The sequence below is a fragment of the Anastrepha ludens genome, chromosome 6 (assembly GCF_028408465.1).
Source record: "Anastrepha ludens isolate Willacy chromosome 6, idAnaLude1.1, whole genome shotgun sequence".
NCBI classification, from domain to species: Eukaryota; Metazoa; Arthropoda; class Insecta; order Diptera; family Tephritidae; genus Anastrepha; species Anastrepha ludens.
In genome coordinates this window covers 46,776,718-46,797,202 of record NC_071502.1, presented here as the reverse complement: position 1 = coordinate 46,797,202, position 20,485 = coordinate 46,776,718, and the positions used below count along the sequence as shown (strand labels likewise).

The following is a 20,485-nucleotide window of genomic DNA, read 5'->3' as shown; positions in this document are numbered from 1 at the left end:
GTAGAACAGCTGATTTATTTATTTTTATTTTTCTTCTTAATTTCTTGGCCTTGTAATTTTTGAAATGTGAAATAATATTTACATTTTATTTGTTTGCACTTGTAAATTGAATTGTTAGCAAGGCGAATTCATTAAAGGTGGCGCCACTCGGCGAACAAACTAATTTATACTTTAGAAAGTCACGTAAAAGTAGAAAACTAAAAAGTGATTTACCTGTGAAGGCAACATAGAAAAATATAATCATGTTGGAACTATTTTAAAATGTTCATAATAACTTTTGAATTTAGATTCATTACAATATTCCAATTTTCTAGTTACAAATTTTAATGCAAATAATACGTTTCGTAATTCAAATTTGTGCTGGCATACGAATTTATCCGGCGAAAGAAAAAAAAAAAAAACAAATCACCTGACCTACTGCTCCCACCTTTAATACAATAGATTTGCTTTGATTTTGACCAATTATGTCGGCATACTATATTTTTAAGAAAATTGGCTTTCCAAAAAAGAAACAAATATAATTTAAACTTGAGATAGTTAGTTTTGGAACGGGAACGGAACATTTTGCTCTATGTATTCACTTATAACGCAATAAGGTTAGTAAGCAATCTTGTGGATAGTTTTCCATACAGCCATATAAATTACTCTTATATCTGGTGATGTATCCCTCATGAACCTCAATGAATTTTTCAGTAATTTTGCGATTTCCAGATATTAGATTAAAATTGCAGTAGGTATTAAAAAAATTGTATTAGACCAACTAAAACATAATTACGATTTTATTTGTGTCAATCATCAGTAATGCTCTGAAAATAAATTATTTCTATCAAAGCGAATTCAGCCTGCACACAAATACATAAATAGCGCCAACGAATGTCCAGACGTTAAAAGGCTCCAAATAAAGGGCAAACGCAATCGAGATTTAGTTCATCGATTGCATTCCATGAAAAATGTAGAACGAAATGTTGCACAATCATTTGGAAATTTTCATGGATATAAACGAATAAGCAAAATTAATGGAACAGTTTTAAGAACTTTTAAATAAATTCTAGCCTTAAATAAATGAAATTAAAATAGAATGGATTCTGTAAAAGATATGTACATATATTGAAATGCATAAAGAAAGATCATGGCGCCAATTTTTCGGGATGTGAACGGCGTCATCCGCATAGATTTTTTATTAAAAAGGAACAACAATCACTGCCGCACCCCCCGTATTGACCCGATCGGGCTCTCTACGACTTTTTCGTGTACGCTAACGGGACCGCGGCCAAACACCTAACAGAAGTGTACGCGCCAATTATTTATTTATTTTTTTTATTTTTAACGCGAAGAAAAGGCTCGCGGGAAAATAGCTCGCGTATTTTAGATAGTTCGACAAATCCTTTTTCTTTTTTGATGGGCTAATGGGGATGTATGTAGACTTTTGTTCATTACTCTATATCAAAAAGTTATCGGAAAAACTGAAAAAGTAGACTTGTGTGTTTTTTAGCTAAAATAAGTTCAAATATTTTTTAATCTCGTAAAATTTAAGCGGAATAAGAGGAAAAGTGGGATTTAATGGAGATAAATTTATGTTAAAATAAAAAATCAAGTAAATAAGAATTAAATAAAATACCAAGTAATTCAATGCAGCTTTTTACGGCAGAAATATATCTATGCCTATATTGCTTTTTGGATTAAAAGGAAGGCAAAAACAAAAACGTTCAAATAAATCCATATTTGCTAAAAAGGCGAAGTCAATGTTACTCTGGTGCCATAAAAAAATGGATTTTTCTGCCTCTATGTCATATATATAACTCACAAGAAATTACAAATTATTTGCGGAACTTAAAGGGACCTGTAAAATTTGGAAAACATTTTTTTTTTTATAAAATGTTAATATAATGCTTTAAGAATATGTCAACAAATTTTGGAACGTAAATTTAAGTATTTCTTATATTATTGGTCGTTAACCGTGACAACTCTATTCTTTGCGTTCGGGCGCTAGGAGCGGTATAGTTATATTATGTTGTATTCAAACTTTAGACGCCTTTTTCTCAAAACTATATTTTTCGAATTGGCGTGCACGTTAACTCGAAAAGTTATTGACCGATATTTCTGAAAATTTGCACACATCTTTTTTATGATATTACTTTTTATGTGAATTTTCAAGTTTTCGAAAATTTTTCGAAAAAATGATTTTTTCGAAGCAAAAACAGTAGGACAATTCGGCCCAAAATTTATTTTTTCCCTTTAGGCATTTTATTCCGCAAATTTTTTTTCCATTTTTTTTTTAATTCATATAGAAATTATGACATTAATAAACAAAGAAATTTATGTTTTTGGTATTCAGGTCACTGATGCCGATGCTACAATGCCCGCCGATTGAGAAGCCCCGCTGTGACCTTCCTGCCAGAATTGAGTGTACATCCGCCATTTTAAATGATTAAAATAAAAAAAAATGTATATTATTTTAATGTATAAATAAACTATATGCCAATTTTGAAAAAAAATAAATTGACTTCTTCATTTTAAATAATTTTAATGAAAGTCAGGGAAAATATGGCCGTTTACAGGTATCTGTCCCCTTAAAATAGATGGGCTCATTCTAATGCGTGCTACCTCGGCAAACTACCTCGAACTAAAAGTTAAATTAGAGGGGCCAAACCCGAACGCCGTATCTTAGCCATAGCAATATTTACCGTTATCTTACTTACGTATATTGACATTCTTTTGTTCATTTCGAAATACCACAATTATTCTTGGCTATTAACAATATGGCAACGCAACATGCCAGCAACATGAGTTTGGCTTAGTGATATTAATAACGAAATAAATAAATAATGAATAAAAATAAAAAATGAATAAAAAATAAAAATTGCCAAGTTTATTTATAAAACTAGGAAGCTTCAAAAATCTCTTCATGCATAAAAAAATGTACATGCATATCTTGTACAGAACTCTTAATTCCTGATAAACGTTCGTTAGATTTTTTATTTCTATATTACATTAAATTTTGGAAATTCTTCTCAATTAAAAATGTCCATCACTGAAATATTGTTCATCAAAAATAATTGTGTTGTAATCTTCACCGATATGAGAAGTAAAGTGGGGCATTGTCAACATACAAGTTTTTAGTGATCGTGAAAAAACATAAGAAGCAGCGACAAGAAGTTTTTTTAAGTGGGCGTGTGCTCACTAAAATGAATGCTTGTTTGATATATACATATTTACATTAGGGTGTACCACTACCTATACAAAAGAAATCTGTATTGCTTTTCTATGGGAATTATAAAATTTATTATATAATATTTTAAAACTTCTCCCTAATATTTCAGAAAGTATTTAGATTTACGTTAGCGGAACTTCCGTTGGGAAAATGTTGAAACATTTTTAGCAGACATTTTAAGCTTAAACTCTTCAATCATCTGAGTAGATTTTTTGGAAAAAATAATTTAAAAAATTAATTTTGTTATAAAAAAAATCGGTTTGACTCACGTAAATTTTAAAGCTAATATAATTGAATATTAACAAATTAAAATGCGCAATAATAAACATTACGAGTCCGGTAGAAAACCTGCAGCTTTTGTTGGTGAGATGCCCTAATAATCATACATATGCGAGAACTATGAGATCTAGTTCTTGTAATACGATTTGTTTAGCACAAAAACAAACAAAAACAAGAAAAAACAAACAAAAAAATAGTGAGTGTGAATATGCGTGCGTAAAAATACTAGTTGGGTCGTTAAATATGTACAAATATTTACATGCACATAACTGTGTTCAAAATCATAGCACTGATGACGGTGATAATCTTAAAAATTAAATAGTAGCGATCATACAATTTTTTTACTATCAAGGCATACATCAAGTAATGAGGCTTATTTTTTAAGCAATTTTATTAAACCTTTTGGCTTATGCAACTAATATTCTTTAAATTAGGACCCTTGAGCGTCAATACAACGCTAGTAGCGGTCCTTCCACTGCAGGAAACATTTTTTAAACTCATCCGCCGGAATCGCGTTCAATTTGGCTGTCACAGTTTCTTGGATCGCCTCGATGGAGTCGAAACGCCTCCCCTTCAGCTTTCTTTTCAGGCGCGGGAACAATAAGAAGTCCGGAGGGGACAGGTCTGGGCTGTAGGGAGGGTGCGGAAGCACCGGAACCCCCATCTTGGCCAATGCAGAGGTGCAGAGGAAGGCGGTGTGCGCCGGCGCATTGTCGTGATGAAGGGTCCAATTGTTGACGAGGTCGGGCCGAACCCAGGCGACGCGGTTTTTCAGCCAAAGAAGCACTTCTTTGTAAAATGCCGCGTTTACAGTGCTTCCTGGTTCACATCTTCTTCTGTTTGCGTCGTCGAAGGCCTTCCGGATCGCTGTTCATCTTCGACGTCTCCCGGCCTTCCTTGAACGACTTGTGCCGTCGTTTTACCAGGGCACTGAACAGAGATTGGTCACCGTAAGCCTCCTTGAATAGCGCAATGGTTTCGGTATTCGTTTTGTTTAGCTTTACGCAAAATTTGATCGATTAACGTTGCTCCAACGATCGCTGCATTTTCGCCACTGCAAAATCCTAACACACTTTTAAAACAGCTTTCACGCGCGGAGCGATGTTGACTGCACCGCTGTTGCCAGCAAACTGGGACCGGTTTTTAGTGGAAGGAGAAGGTCCAATGATAATTTTCCCCCACCAGCCGATTCGGTTGATCGCTTGGCAGAGGCTCCGCGCAGGAAGGCTCATTACTTTTCAATCAAACCCTGTAGACAGCAAAGATAATTTTGTTTAATACTTTTGTTTCTAATTTAGTAAATTTTCATTAACCGTTAAGCTGCGAACACAGCAAAAGCTATAACGCTACTTAAAAATCGATCTTCCGTAGCTGCAACCAAAATGAATGCATGACCTTGAACTCCACTTAGCTTCAGTATATAATAAAATATTATAGCCTAATTACGGAAAGCTTAATCTGATGGCGTGTGGTCCCTCATAACCTCGACAACTCCCTATTTGAAAAAATAATGTAATTGTACAATGCAACTCAAGTAGGAAGTTTTTATCAAGAGTGGTCTTGGACTCAGCTAATGATGACGCCAAGGTCTTTGGACTGAAAAACTGGAGGATGTCTGCAAAAGATCGAGATTCTTGGTCGAAGCTACTGGGGAAAGCCAAGGCGAACCATCAGGCCAACAATGATGATGATGGTCTGGGCTCGACTATATTTGGAACAAACCAACATCAAGAGATGAGCGCCTCAAATTAAAAAAAGAAAACAATAATTTTTATTTTCATAGCAGGAGAAGAGAAAGGCATTTTACAAATGATACTCCTATCAGCAATCGATGTGTCCGGAGCGTGGTGACAACATATAATATGTAAGAAAATTGTCGCCAACCATGAAGACCGCTGAGAAGAAAACATTTTTCGTGTGTTTTTGTACCTGAATGAGAACTATCGATATCGGTAACGATGTTTTGACAGCTGAGATGAAAAACTGTGTTGGCACTTTTCAAGTTGAGAGGCCGCAATCGCAAGATTTTATGGTATGACAAGATGAAAATAGTCTTATTTAGATGGGTGAAGTACAAAAATTATCCGTAAGGTCTTTGATCCTCTCCGCGTTGGTGTGGAGTATCGTGTACGGTAAAACAGTGATCTGTATGAGCTATATTAGGGTATGGATATAGTTAAGCTTCTAAAAATACAGTGACTACGCTGGCTTGGCCATGTCACCCATATGAACGAAGATGCTCCCGAAAATCGAATCTATGACACGGTACCCCAAAAAAGAAAACGAGGAAGTTAGTGCTTGGAATTTTTATCTGGCATGAATAGCTGGCGAGGTATTTTGGACACCTGAAATTTAGCACGGCATTTCGGAGCTTCCTAGACTGGTGGAATATGCACTCATGCCTACACTTGCCATTACAACGTTTACGACCCTCCTACCTTCAGAGGGAAGAGTGGGAATGAGACGATGTAAGACAGGGCGAGCCCATACTTGTTTACACAAACAGCTCAATGCACGAGGGCTGAGTGGGCGGAGGTGTATACTCGGAGTATCTGGGGATCTTTAGTGTCTTTCAGGCTGAACTGATAGCAATAATAAAAGCCGCGATACTGGTATAGTGTGATGTGATACCTGGAGATGATATCTACATTTTCACTGATAGCCAGGCGGCGATAAAATCCCTCTCAAAGCAGTCGACAACCTCCATGAAATGTCGAACATCTCTTAAGGAGATGGCTGAGTCATTTTATCTAAAGGTAGCATGGATGTCTGGCTATTGTGAGATTGAGGGTAACTGCTGAGCCAATGAACTACCAAGACTCGGAACCAAATTGGCCGATGAGTGCACAGACAATCACACAAACATACCCCTAGAAACATGTAAGCTACTTATCTTTGAAGGAATCGTAAGAGCAGTGAATTAAACAACCTGCAGAATCGCCCGGAATCACACTGGTTTTAGGTGAGATAGGGACATGTTCCCCACGCGGTATCACAATAGGCTCGGAGCCTGAGCGTGTCACTCAGAACAGCCGCTTTAAACTAACCTATTTTGGATTTGACCAAAACCGGCACACGGTTGTAGCGCCACCTAAGTAAGTAAGTAAGAAACGCAGAGGTATTAAAATAAGCTTTTTAGACTGTGTATCCTGACAATAATACAGTCAATTATCTACATAGCAATATGCATCAGGAATGAATTACTCATCTAATCAACACTACTGCGATCAGTACTCATTTCTCTTTCTGAAATCACAATTATAAACTTTGAGTTATCGCAAATTCATCAATGTTCATCAATGAAAGTGCACTTTGCGATACCTCGTTTATGGAGTTTCTGATAAAACCACTTATTTTATTTTAGTGGTTTTTACTTTTATATTAATAAATCTCGATATTCTATAGAAAAAACTCTTATTCAAATTCAATGTTTATTTAAACGAATTGTTGGCTACAGCGGAGAATGAATAAAAGTTTAAATACAGGTATTAACTAAAAATTCAGCAGTTTAATGTTTGACCGATAGAAATTGCTAATCTAGGTTGTAAAGCTAAAAATTTTACGTAAAGGAGGAGAGAAATCTTGTGTCTAGGTATAAAATTATTGGTTCGATTATTTTTATTTTTATTTTTATTTTAGTGCCGAATTAGATACCGAATTTTCGGGACTGTTATCAACAATACTAGAATACAATTATTGACAAAGATCGCCAATATTGTCATCATTGTTAAACATACATTTGTCAATCTTAAAGCAATAAATGAACTGCGCGCGTAGACTTTTTCTAATAATAAAGTTTTTGTTGTTTTAGTTTTTACTTTTCGTATTTACTTATACTTGCGTTTTGCTTTTGTCTCACTCGCTATGCAAAAATATTCTCTTGGCACATGTTTTGCTACGAATTCAAAGTCAATGAGCGTTTCTCAAACAATACGATTTGTTGCTGTTTTGTTTTTTTTTTTGTTTGTTCTCTTACTTGGTTGTCTTATCAGCGCCGCTATTGATAACTCATGTGCGAATTTAAGCACTACAATTTAAGCAAATGACTGTAAAGATAAAGATTTTGTTCATATAAATATATGTATGTGCATGCCAGTGTTGCCGTTTTAGCGTTTTTTTAACAAAATTAATGGGCTTTTTCTATTTGTGAGATTGGCAATTTAGAACGGAATTTAGTAGGTTTTGGTAATAAGTTTGTTGCACTATTTTAGTTTTTTTTGCTACATATACGGAATTTTTAGGTAAACAGCATTTTAATTAAAGTCATGAATGAGTATTTAGGCAACATTACAAGCGTCATCAATAATGAAAGCGCGGTAAAATAATAATGAAAATAGCTTTATTGTATTTCGAAATATTCTACTTGGAAGTCAATACACTCTGCATTAGCTTGCCCTGATTTTCAAAGCACGTTTGCCACTCAGAAGTATATAGGTGCCTCCAAAACGAGCTGTTCAACCCCTTGCCGTGCCATTTAGCTCGACGAAACTCGGACCAAGTGTTACGCGTCAACGCGTGGTAAACAAATGAGAATAATATAAATTACTTTGTACTAGCAACTATGAGACTCGTGAATACCTCTGATGGATAAAAACTACAATAACATTCATTCACGACCCAGGCTCGTGATGTGTATGTTTGATCCGACTATCTGTGAACGATCGCGGCTCATAACATTTACGTTTGGCCTGACGATCTATTCACGAGCCTGGCTCATCATATGCATGTTTAAACCAAAATTTTCATCATGAGTCAGACGCGTTAAAGCACGGCAAGGGATTAAAGGCTTCAACAGCTTCTTCACGCATTGCAGAACGTTGGACTCGCATATTATTTTTGATATTCGAGAACAAAAAAAATCATTGGGTGCCTAATCAGCGCTGTAAGACAGATGACCCATTAATTCTATAATTTGAATTTTTAAAAACTCTCTTTCGTCATCCGATAAGTGAGAGTTCGCATTATCTTGGTAAAAAATGATTCATCTTCGGCGGTTGGTTTTACTTAATTATCCGAAAATTTCTGACAAACAAATGGTTGTGTACCACTCAGAATTGACTGGTTTAAGTTTCTTTAGTAGCATAGTTACGTCAAAACCAGATTTTATGAAAAAACAGACGGCCATTTGCTTTAAGGTGCTTCTTCTGCTAACAACTTTTGTTGGATTAAGCTCGTCTTGGCACACCCATATTGTTGATTGCTGTTTAAGACTTATACGCATAAATCCATGACTCGTAATCTGTTACGATGTCAGCTGTCTTTGCACTTATACCTTCCGCCCACCAATGTAATCATAGTTGCTTTTATGAAAGAAACTTGGAAATTTTAATTTAATTTCAATAACTCGAATTTATGTTTAAAAACCACTTTTTGTAATATTTTTTTTCTAATATTAGTTAAAGGCTGGTAATAGGAAAGTTCTTTCATTTTCCACAGGTTTTGATCTGCTTTGGAAGGAATTTTGGTGGGAAAAAACATATTTGAGTGGCAACACTTATCTTTATTTATTTTTATATATGTATATAAATTGACATGTGAAAGTAGTACTCTACATCTCTTTGATTTCAGTGTTATTTAGTCTATTAGATACTACAGTGCAAAGTGGACGTAAGCGAAGAACAGACATTTTTGAATAGTGAAAAGGGGTGACAGGTGTGTGGGTGGCGCTTACTAATGTAATAACTTTATAGAAACAGACAACAAACAACAACAAAATTTAACCTAATTAATTGCGTATCTTCCATTGGAGACAATTTTGCAACAAATTTACAGCAAAATGACTTGTGCAACATCCACAATAAAATTTTTAGCCTTCCTAATGAATATATTCTGCTGTGTGAGTAATACTCCATAAATCACTCTGTGTGCCACTTACTTATGTATGTATGTAGATATTGATATATCATCGATTGTGTGCCCAATTTCATATTTACATTTATTACTAATATTTATTTATATTCGATACCATTTTCACTCACCAACTAACTGCAGTGCCATTATTGTTCTTGTTTTTATTTTTCATGCCTACGTACATACATACAACCGTATATCGTATCGTTGGAATTTGGAAAATATATACAAACATGCATGCATACATATGGATGTAGATAGGGGGTGCTCTGATGCTATCAGCAAGCGCTTATACCTTAGTGCAGTTCAATGCCACTGACTCAATTAAGCTACCTTGCATAATGGGCGTGGTGTTGGGCGGTTTGCTCTTCGGCACCACAATAGTCGGTTGTTGCGGCACAATACGCGAATCGCCACGCACTATTTTGATTGTAAGTATATTAGTTTTCAAATTTACAAAAATAAATACTCACATATGTTATATATTTTGTCTTATTTTTATAATTAGTATGTCATATTTTTACTACTTCTACTGGGCGCTCAAATTGCTGTTATTTTTGTACTGCCGATAGATTTCAACAAATTGGCCAAAGAGACTATACAGAATGCTTGGAATCGCCAGTTGAGTGAGAGCAGCATGGATCACTACCAAATTAGGGTAAGTAAGTACAAATATTTCGATTTGAATGCGGTGGAAAAAAGGCGGATTTTTAAAATATGTTTTGTTTTGCTCTATAGATAGTGTAATTCACTAGTAGTAATTTATTCAGTCAATTTCCATATATGAATCCAACATTTGAGCCATATGTTTCTAAATTTGTACATCCTAACTCGCAACAGAATCATCTGGAAGAAGAAAACCAATAGACATTTGTTTCAGGGGATGTTTCTCGAGGTATCTCTGAAAGGCTTTTTTCTCGATTTTTTTTTTAATTTTTGGAGCACTTTAAAGCCGTTTCAAAAACATAAAAGACTAATTTGTTGCTGTAAGATTAAAAACACGAATATACGAATGTTTTCTTAAACATTTTTACCTGGTTTATAAAGTATTTTTAGACGAATTTTGATTCCCTGAACACGAGAATTAGTTTAATTAATTTTTTCAAACAAACCTTTCCGAAATAAAGGCAAAAATCTGTTTTCCAGATAGTTTCTGTTGTCGTAGCAGTTCATCAAATCCTGCTACTACGGCGTAGTGACCTGTCGTAGTAGTCTATATCTCGTTTAACGCTAGGCCAAGGAAACATGATTTTTCGACGGGTTGTGTACGAGGTGTTTGAAAAATTGTTTATTTATTCATTAATATCTATTTTGTCCACTTCAAAGTAATCCCCATGAGATATTATGCACTTGTGCCAACATTTTCTCCAATCTTCGAAGCACTTCAAAAAATTATTTTTTTATCTTGTTCAGCTCCTCCTTCGATGCCGTCTTTATCTTGTCAATCTTAGCGTAGCGTCGTCCCTTCATGGGCCTCTTCAGTTTCGGGAACAAGAAAAAGTCACAGGGGGCCAGATCTGGGGAATACGATGTCTGTGGCATCATTAGTGTGTTGTTTTTGACCAAAAAGTCGCGCACAAGCAACGATGTGTGAGCAGGGGCGTTATCGTGATGCAAGAGCCAATTTTCGTTCTCCCACAAATCCGGGCGTTTCTGGCGGATCGCTTCGTGCAAATTGCGCATAACTTGCAGGTAATATTCTTTATTGACCGTTTTACCCTGTGGCAAGAACTCATGATGCACAACGCCCCTGCAATCGAATGGAAGAAAACGGTAAGCAAAACGTTTACATTCGACCGAGCTTGGCACGCTTTTTTCGGTCTTGGTTCGTGCGGCAGCTTCCATTGAGATGATTGAGCTTTGGTTTCCACGTAATAACCATAAAACCACGATTCGTCACCAGTTATGACTCTCTGGAGCAAATTTGGGTCCTCGCGGACAGAGTCCAACATCTCATTAGCAATGTTCATGCGATGCTGCTTTTGGTCAAAATTGAGCAGTTTTGGTACGAATTTTGCGGCGACTCGTCTCATTTGTCCTCGTCTCATTAGGTCCTCAGCAATTTCTCTAACGGTGATTTTCTTCACTTCATCAATTTTTTCGTCTGTTGTTGAAGTGATCGGTTGTCCGACACCCTTTTCGTCGTTCGCATCTTCTCCGCCTTCTAAGAACATTTTGTACCACCGATAAACGTTGCTTTGGTCCAAAGTAGCTTCTCCGTATGACACAGTCAACATTCGGAATGCATCCGCGCACTTAATTTCGTTTTTCACACAAAATTTTATACGGGTTCTTTGATCCATCTTTTTGAATAGGTGAAAATCGAAAACGAGCGGAAACACGTGCAAGCAAAGCAGCTGTCAACAATTAACTGAACATTCAAAATGGCCGAACTCGTCGGGAAGAGTGAGAGACATGAGTACCGACATATCGCCACAAAAAAATCGAAATTCGTATATACGAATTATTCAAAATTCGCGATACTTTTTGAACACACCTCGTATACCTATGCTAACACCTTTTCCTATCCTCGATCAAGGCCGCCAGCAAAAAATAAATTAAAACATCATCGCAATTTTTAAGCGACTTGAAACCTAGACTTGGAATTCAAAGGGCTACAAAACTGGGTACTCAAAATTTGCCTGTGATGAAAATTAGTTAAATTGTTTTTAAATTTGCCTTAAGTTTGAAACTTTTATTTATTTGGTTTTGGTTATGGAATGAACTATATTGTCTTAAAAGACTATTAAAATCAAATAGGAAACAAATAAATTCTCAAAACTTGTTAATGAATTTGCTATGGATATATAAAACAGTATACGCATATTAGGCCGGGTCGATTTGTGGGGAGGCAAAAAAATCGCCCATTGCTCTGTGCAAATTATATTTTAGGGATCAAAATAAGAAACTTTTCCGAAGGAACCATACCTCTAAAACGAATTCTGATGTCCCCCAATTTGTGTCGAACTTTTTAATTTCTTTTCTCATGTAAAGGCCAAAAATGGTGATATTTTGAAATGATTGTATGAGGAACCCCCCAGGGGAGTTCCAGGGGGTGTGCCACTGGCATGGGTGGATCGGCCGTCCAAAGTTAGTGGGGGTCGGTCATTCATTTGGACTCGATTGGAGCACTCTAAATGGGTCAAAGTGGGACTTTTCGTTCGACCCAAATTGGGGAACATCAGAATTCGTTTTAGAGGTATGGTTCCTTCGGCAAAGTTTCTTATTTTGATCCCTAGAATACGATTTTCACAGAGCAATGAGCGATTTTTAAATCAACCCGCCCTAACGCATATATTCAGGATATGTACCTATACCAACACAAAAGAAAAACAAAACAAAAAAAATTCGAAATCGAATCTACGTCTCTCGCAAAATTTGAAAAGTCATATAACTTTTTTAACACACCTCGTATCTAGTAAATAGCAGTTAATTTATTCCACTGCCTATTTTAAAACTTAATTCGCCATAATTTATGATTCAAAGAAAGCAAAGAAAAAATTAAAACTTTGTTTTATTGTAAAATATTTCAATACTAGTATCATTGTTAATTTTAATCCAACCCTCTAGATAAATTTTAAATTAGGCTCTGAATCAAATAAGTTGTTACAAATCTTGTTACTGATCTGCTCTGAAAACATTTAACTCACAAAATTAATTCTTTGCTTTTTACAATAGTACGACTGCTGTGGTAAAAATGGGCCCAACGATTACATCGACAGTGGCCTAAGTATACCAACAAGCTGTTATCTCAATCGCAAACCCTCCATTCCAAATGATCTCTACACTTCGGGTTGTGTTGAGATGTTAACAAAAGCCTTCGTAAGTGCTGCACGCATCGAAGTGATCAGCGATTGGACATTGGTGGGCGTTGAGGTGAGTAAAGTGAAATATACGCACAGAAAAAAGGTGCCAAGAAAAAAGGTCCATATTTATGAATTACACACACATATACATTCTGTTAAAAAATATCGGAATTTCTTCATTTAAAAAGCGCGCGTTACACATATCGCACCCTAAATACAAAAGGGTCACAACTCAAAATACTAAGATTTTCCGGAGAGACGAAAAACGTTTTATGTAAAAATTATCGTAATATTTAAAGAAAATATTGTTCCATCATGAAAATATACAACATTGAAGAAGGTTCTACTATATTTTTTTTTTCAATTTTATATTATGTTTGCGAAAATAAAACAAAATTTTGATTTATGACTCTTTAACTGAAATTTTTTCGATTAACTAGTGATATTATCTTAAGTTGTGCCTTTTTAACTAATAAAATGTTTTAATTTTATAAGTTTCCTAACCTAATTGAACTCACTTTTCACAACTAAAGAGGCACAATGCAAAATAATATACCACGAAATTTATCACTTTTTACAGTTATAGAGGCAGAACTCAAAATAAAACTCTTTATGTGTAATAAAAGTAATTAGCTGTTCTTGAGCCCATTAACGTAACTAAAAATAGTTCTCTTTAGTTGATCGTGCAAAAGCAACACACTTGACATAAAAATAGACATAACTGTATTCTCCAGTTAAAGAAGATAGTTGGTTGGTTGGTAGTGGTAGAAATGTGTACTCTGAATTAATTTATGCAAAAAACTGAGTTTTGGAAAATTTTGAGTTGTGACCCTTTTGCATTTAGGGTGCGATATGTCTAAATTTTTTTGCTGGAATGTTGGTACACCTGTTTTCTATAGTATAGCAGAGTTTGAGCGATAATTATGGCAGTCAACCTCAGGTGTGCTCTGGAATTTTCACTATGGATAAAAATATCGAATAAAGAATTTGTCTTAAATTTTGTGTTTTGAACGGAATTTCGTGTGCCGAATGGTTGAAAATGTTGCAGAAAGCCTATGGGCGAAGAAGTCGTGGAAGATTTGCCCCGATCTGGTCGCCCATTAACGTCTTCAAAGGATGGAAACGTCGACAAAGTCAAGGAAATGGTGCTGGAAAACCATCATTTAAGTTTGAGGCGCGTGGCTGCTCGACTCATTGCATGAGAGTTGAATTTCTTTCAAGATATGCTTGAGCAAGTGAATTCGGGCCCAACGTTTATCCAGCGCATCATAAGAGGTGATAAGACGTGGGTATATGAGTTTGACATGCAAACCAGTCAACATGCGGCTGAAACACATCAAAGTCGGTCAAAACTGAAAGTCATGCTACTCATTTTCTTTGATTAACATGGTTTTGTGCACTCGGTATTCATTCCAAATGGTTCTACGGTAAATAAAGAATATTATTTGATAGTTATGCGACGTTTGAAAGAGAATGTGCTTAGCAAACAGCCTAATTTGTGGAACTCATGGATCTTGCACCATGAGAAGAAGGTATGCCGTTAATAGTGGAAAATAATATGAGGCAAATGACCCCCACGACTTACAGGACAATATTCTTTTCTTGAAATTATCCATAACCGAATTGCAAAGTGGCTGCCCTATGTCCTCGACAGCCTCACGAATTCCATCCTCTAGACCTTCTTTTTTACGTGGTTCCAAAGAAAACAGTCACAAGATCCTCGATGGCCAATTGTGTTCACCTCTTCGAGAGATAACACGGTCCGTAAACTTTTCCCCGTAAAAGATCAATGGTTTCGTGACATGCAGCGCCGGCTTGTTGAAAATAAACGTTGTCCAGATCAATACCGTCCAATTCTCTTCTTCTTCTTAATTGGCGCTATAACCGCTTACGCGATTTTGGCCGAGTTTAACAAAGCGCGCCAGTCGTTTCTTTCTCGTGCTAACCGGCGCCAGTTGGACACACCAAGTGAAGCCAAGTCCTTCTCCACCTGATCTTTCCAACGCAGAGGAGGCCGCCCTCTTCCTCTGCTACCACCAGCTGGTACCGCATCGAATACTTTCAAAGCCGGAGCGTTTGTATCCATTCGGACGACATGACCCAGCCAACGTAGCCGCTGGATCTTTATTCGCTGCGCTATGTCTATGTCGTCGTAAAGCTCATACAGCTCATCGTTCCATCGTCTGCGATATTCGCTGTTGCCAACGTGCAAAGGTCCAAAAATCTTACGCAGAATCTTTCTCTCGAACACTCCAAGCGTCGCTTCATCGGATGTTGTCATCGTCCACGCTTCTGCGCCATACGTTAGGACGGGCATGATGAGAGTCTTGTAGAGTGTTAGTTTTGTTCGTCGAGAGAGGACTTTACTACTCAATTGCCTACTTAGTCCAAAGTAGCACTTGTTGGCAAGAGAGATTCTACGTTGGATTTCAAGGCTGACATTGTTATCGGTGTTAATGCTGGTTCCTAAATAGACGAAGTCTTTTACAACCTCAAAATTATAACTGTCAACAGTGACGTGGGTGCCGATACGCGAGTGCGCCGACTGTTTGTTTGAAGACAGGAGGTACTTCGTTTTGTCCTCGTTCACCACCAGACCCATTCGCTTTGCCTCTTTATCCAGTTTGGAGAAGGCAGAACTAACAGCGCGGTTGTTAAGGCCGATGATGTCAATATCATCGGCATACGCCAGCAATTGTACGCTCTTATAAAAAATTGTGCCTGAGCGATTAAGTTCTGCGGCTCGCACGATGCTCTCCAACATCAGGTTAAAGAAGTCACACGACAGGGAGTCACCCTGTCTGAAACCTCGTTTGGTATCAAACGGCTCGGAGAGGTCCTTTCCAATTCTGACGGCGCTGTTGGTGTTGAGCAACGTCATCTTACATAGCCGTATTAGTTTTGCGGGGATACCAAATTCAGACATCGCGGCATTCAGGTAACTCCTTTCCGTACTGTCGAATGCAGCTTTGAAGTCGACGAAAAGATGGTGTGTGTCGATTCTCCTTTCATGGGTCTTTTCCAAGATTTGGCGTATTGAGAATATTTGGTCGATGGTAGACTTTCCAGGTCTGAAGCCACACTGATAAGGTCCAATCAGTTGGTTGACGGTGGGCTTCAGCCTTTCACACAATACGCTCGCTAGAACCTTATAGGCGATATTTAGAAGACTAATCCCGCGGTAATTGGCACAAATTGCAGGATCGCCCTTCTTATGGATTGGGCAGAGCACACTTAAATTCCAATCGGCAGGCATGCTTTCATCCGACCATATTTTGCATAGGAGCTGATGCATGCACCTTACCAGCTCCTCGCCGCCATGTTTGAATAGCTCAGCCGGCAGTCCGTCGGCGCCCGCGGCTTTGTTGTTCTTTAGACGCGTTATCGCTATTCTCACCTCGTCATGGTCGGGTAGCGGAACGACAATTCCGTCGTCAACGATTGGGGTATCGGGATCTTCACATTCTCTGTGACATGCGCAGCTGTCACTGTTTAATAGGTTCGAGAAGTGTTCCCTCCATAATTTAAGATTGCTCTGTACGTCGGTCACCAGTTCGCCGTCTTTGTTCTTACAGGAAAACGCCCCGGTCTTAAAACCTTCTGTAAGCCGCCGAACTTTCTGGTAGAATTTTCGGGCGTTGTTCCTGTTGGCCAGCATCTCAAGCTCTTCGCACTCACGTATTTCGGCCTCTCGTTTCTTCTGTCGGATAATACGTCTCTCTTCCTTTTTCAGCTCTCTGTAGCGATCCCACATGGCTCGCGTTGCGCCCGATCGCAGCGTAGCTCTATAGGCGGCATCCTTTCTTTCTGCGGCAGCATGACATTCCTCGTCGTACCAATTGTTTTTTCGGGCTCGCCGGAATCCGATTTCTTCTTCGGCGGCGGTACGTAGAGAACGAGAAATGTTGCTCCATTGTTCGTGGATGCCGGTTTGTTGGGCAGTACTCTCTGAGAGCAGGAGTGAGAGTCGAGTGGCGAATCTTCTGGCTGTCTGTTGTGATTGCAGCTTTTCGAGGTCGAACATTCTTTGCGTAGGTAGATGCACGTTTTTTGCTGCACAGAGGCGCGTGCGCAGTTTGGCTGCAACAAGGTAGTGATTCGAGTCAATGTTGGGTCCTCGGATCGTACGTACATCTAATACACTAGAAGCGTGTCTTCCATCTATCACAACATGATCGATCTGGTTTCGCGTTTTTCGATCAGGGGACAGCCAGGTAGCTTGGTGTATCTTTTTATGCTGGAATCTGGTGCTGCAGACTACCATGTTTCGGGCCCCGGCGAAGTCGATCAGCCTCTGTCCGTTACCGGATGTTTCGTTGTGTAGGCTGAATTTTCCGACTGTGGGACCAAAAATTCCCTCCTTGCCCACCCTGGCGTTGAAGTCGCCAAGCACGATTTTTATGTCGTGGCGGGGGCAGCGCTCATAGGAACGTTCCAGGCGCTCATAGAAAGAATCTTTGGTCGCATCGTCCTTCTCTTCCGTCGGGGCGTGTGCGCAAATTAGCGATATGTTAAAAAAACGGGCTTTGATGCGGATTGTTGCGAGACGCTCGTCCACCGGAGTGAACGACAGTACTTGGCGACGAAGTCTCTCTCCCACAACAAATCCGACACCGAATTTGCGCTCCTTTACATGGCAGCTGTAGTAGACGTCGCAAGGTCCTATGGTTTTCTTTCCTTGCCCCGTCCATCGCATCTCTTGGATGGCAGTGATGTCAGCCTTTACTCTCACGAGGACATCAACCAGCCGGGCAGAGGCACCCTCCCCATTAAGGGACCGGACATTCCAGGTGCATGCCCTCAAATCATAGTCCTTAGTTCGTTTGCAGGGGTCGTCATCAGTATAGGGAGGTCTCATCCGAGGCTTTTTTAAAGTTTTCATTGGGGGCGATTTTTAAGTGGCGGGTCCCAAACCCAACGCACAACCAGCTATCCTGGAATGTTTCGCCTTCTCACTTTAGCTCACTCCCGAACGGGTGTTCGGAAGCTACCCAGAGGATACGTGGGCTAATCCCGGCCGTTGTGAGCTGCTTGAACCATATGTAGAAGAATCGTCCTGGCCACTCCCAAGTGAATGGCGATCAGTAACTTTCCCCACTTGCGTGGACTTCTACACATGGAACCATCGTCCAATTCCGCTCATACAAAATCGTTAATCATCTCTCGATAGCGCAATCGTTTCACCTGTAACATATGTTATATTGCTTCGAATGGAGCCTATTTTGAAGGCGACAAAATAAGTTTTGATGATTAAACAATTATTTTCCATTTTATTGAACAATTCCCGGTACTTTTTTGGCAGAATGTACAATATTTTGAGGTTTTTTTTTTTAATATTTTCTATTAACTTTTTGAGCTCATTTCTCTTTCAGGGTGTCACCATTATTGTCGCTTGTATTTTGGGCATCACCTTCAAGAATATGGAGAGAAGGCGATACTATTAGTACAACTGCGACTTTTTACAAAATAGCAGTTTACAGTATTTCAAATAGGCAATTTTAAACGTACATACAAATATTAATGTTGTTATTTTGTTGTAAGCATTTGAGAGAATAAAAACTACAAGTAAATATTAAGCTAATACGAAATATCGATTTACGGGGTTGTAAAGTTAGTGAAAAATAGCATTTCTTTTTAAGGCATTTTAAAGCATTTCTTTTAAGGCTTGCCGTCGCAGCAATGGTATGTTCGGAGACTAAAAAACTTCCCCTCGTTTGCAACCGTCGACCACCCTGAAACCGCTTTCGCATTACCTCAGAGTGGCGTTCCATCGTCCTCATTACAAAGTCTGTACTTGTGTACCTGTGTCCAGATCCCGCTTTTCATCTGGTGAATTTTTTTTTGTGAAACCCACATTTCCTCGCTGTTCGGCATCTTTTCGATTACATTTTCAGTGGTTATGTGACCGACTGTATTCTCCAGCATTTGACGTTCTTACGTTTAGCTATTCGGCTATGTCACCGCATATGCATGTGGACTGTCTTGCTATAGCCTTAGAGTTTCATCCTTTGTTTCGAGCGCTTCAGGTTTACTAACTCCTTTTTCCATCACCTCGTTCTTTAATGACCACAATTTTTTCCTCTCAAAGGCTACAAAATCTATCGGTATTGGACTGCTTATCTCTTGAACAGCCCTTGAACTTGGGCCTGATACTGTGCGGTAGGCAGGTACAATTGCCGTTCGTTGTACCGACATGCTGAAAAATAGCAGTTGGTTGAATCAAATTTGAATCATTGCCGCAACTTGCTTCAACAGAGTGGATGATGCGTTGCCGGAATAGTAAGACTTTTAAAAAGAAATTTCAATTGAAAATGAATTACAACAACTGTGACTTTTAGATCCATAAAGTGGCGCCAAAAGTAGCAGCTTATTTGAAGATGTGGGCCAAAAAGCTCCTTCGATTTTGTGCACTTTTAAAAGCTTCCCGCAATAGAATATTGTACTTTCAAAAGAACAAAAAAAATTGTGACTTAATCTTCAATGAAGTGATAAGTAAAGTCAAGGCGAATCTATTAAATGTGGTGTTGGTAAATCAGCTGAGTTGTTTTTTCTTCCTCCGTGTCCTTGTGGCTGTCAGCTCAGAATGAAACAAGGCGAATTATATATTTGTTTTTTAGTTTCTCAATACTTTGCTTTGACAATCAAACGTACAGAACAGTGTTGTTGGTCTAGTGCCACCTTAAGAATTTTCCCTTATAAATTTTAAAGAAATTAAGAATGTTCCCTTATAATTTTTTGCATAATCTGACGCTTGGAGGATGGTCAATACCTCGGCAGAAAAAATCGAGCTATTCGGAGTCAGCCAGCCATTGGATAATAGGCTTCCGTCATTCTCTACTACAGCAAAAGTTGTATTATGGTCAGTACGTGAACCATCGGGGAAAATCGTTACCCAACCCTTTTGGGGCTGCGAATGAATTATTTCCATAAAACGTTGTATAACAACTACCGCATTTTTGTTAATTTTACTGAGAGCATGAAGGTCGACATTTATTGAAGCAGGAAGGAGTTTCCAGGGGCTCTGACTACTAATTTTCGAGCAAGATGCCGGTAAAGATATACCTAGTTTGTTGCAGTTGTAGATGCAACTACGGATAACCGACCAAATTTTGAAAGAGCAATAATGCCGAGCTTAAATGTGATGAAAAGAAGTTTATTTGAAGTGCTTGAAAATTTGGTTATAAGTTTAAGAGTAGTTATTTGACATCTTTCAGTGATAGATGGAAGACCAGCTTCAGCTAAATCTATTATCCCCGAGGGCCCCAGGGGCCTAATGACAACTTTACAAACACGTGCAGATATCTTGGTCAGAAATCCCTTTTATATATGAAAAAACACG

General features: G+C 38.2%; 1 protein-coding gene across 2 annotated transcripts; it reads left to right on the top strand.

The window, feature by feature from the left end:
• Positions 1-9,077: 9,077 nt before the first annotated feature.
• Positions 9,078-18,723, top strand: LOC128866642 (protein late bloomer). 2 transcript variants are annotated; one of them, XM_054107538.1, is made up of 5 exons: positions 9,078-9,326; positions 9,602-9,771; positions 9,849-9,998; positions 13,019-13,216; positions 18,519-18,723. In XM_054107538.1, the coding sequence occupies exons 2-5, from the start codon at positions 9,613-9,615 to the stop codon at positions 18,588-18,590; spliced, it is 579 nt and encodes a 192-aa protein (XP_053963513.1). In that variant the 5' UTR covers positions 9,078-9,326; positions 9,602-9,612; the 3' UTR covers positions 18,591-18,723. The 2 variants fall into 2 exon arrangements, with proteins under 2 accessions (XP_053963513.1, XP_053963512.1); XM_054107537.1 differs by having other exon boundaries at positions 9,598-9,771.
• The last annotated feature ends 1,762 nt before the right edge of the window (positions 18,724-20,485 follow it).

What these genes read in the sequence shown, in the direction of transcription:
- LOC128866642 (XM_054107537.1), top strand. Translation starts at nt 9,267, where the DNA reads ATGACTTGTGCAACATCCACAATAAAATTTTTAGCCTTCCTAATGAAT. An exon ending in TGGATCACTACCAAATTAGG is followed by an intron (nt 9,999 to 13,018) that starts GTAAGTAAGTAC and finishes TTTTTACAATAG; the next exon opens with TACGACTGCTGTGGTAAAAA. An exon ending in GGACATTGGTGGGCGTTGAG is followed by an intron (nt 13,217 to 18,518) that starts GTGAGTAAAGTG and finishes TTTCTCTTTCAG; the next exon opens with GGTGTCACCATTATTGTCGC.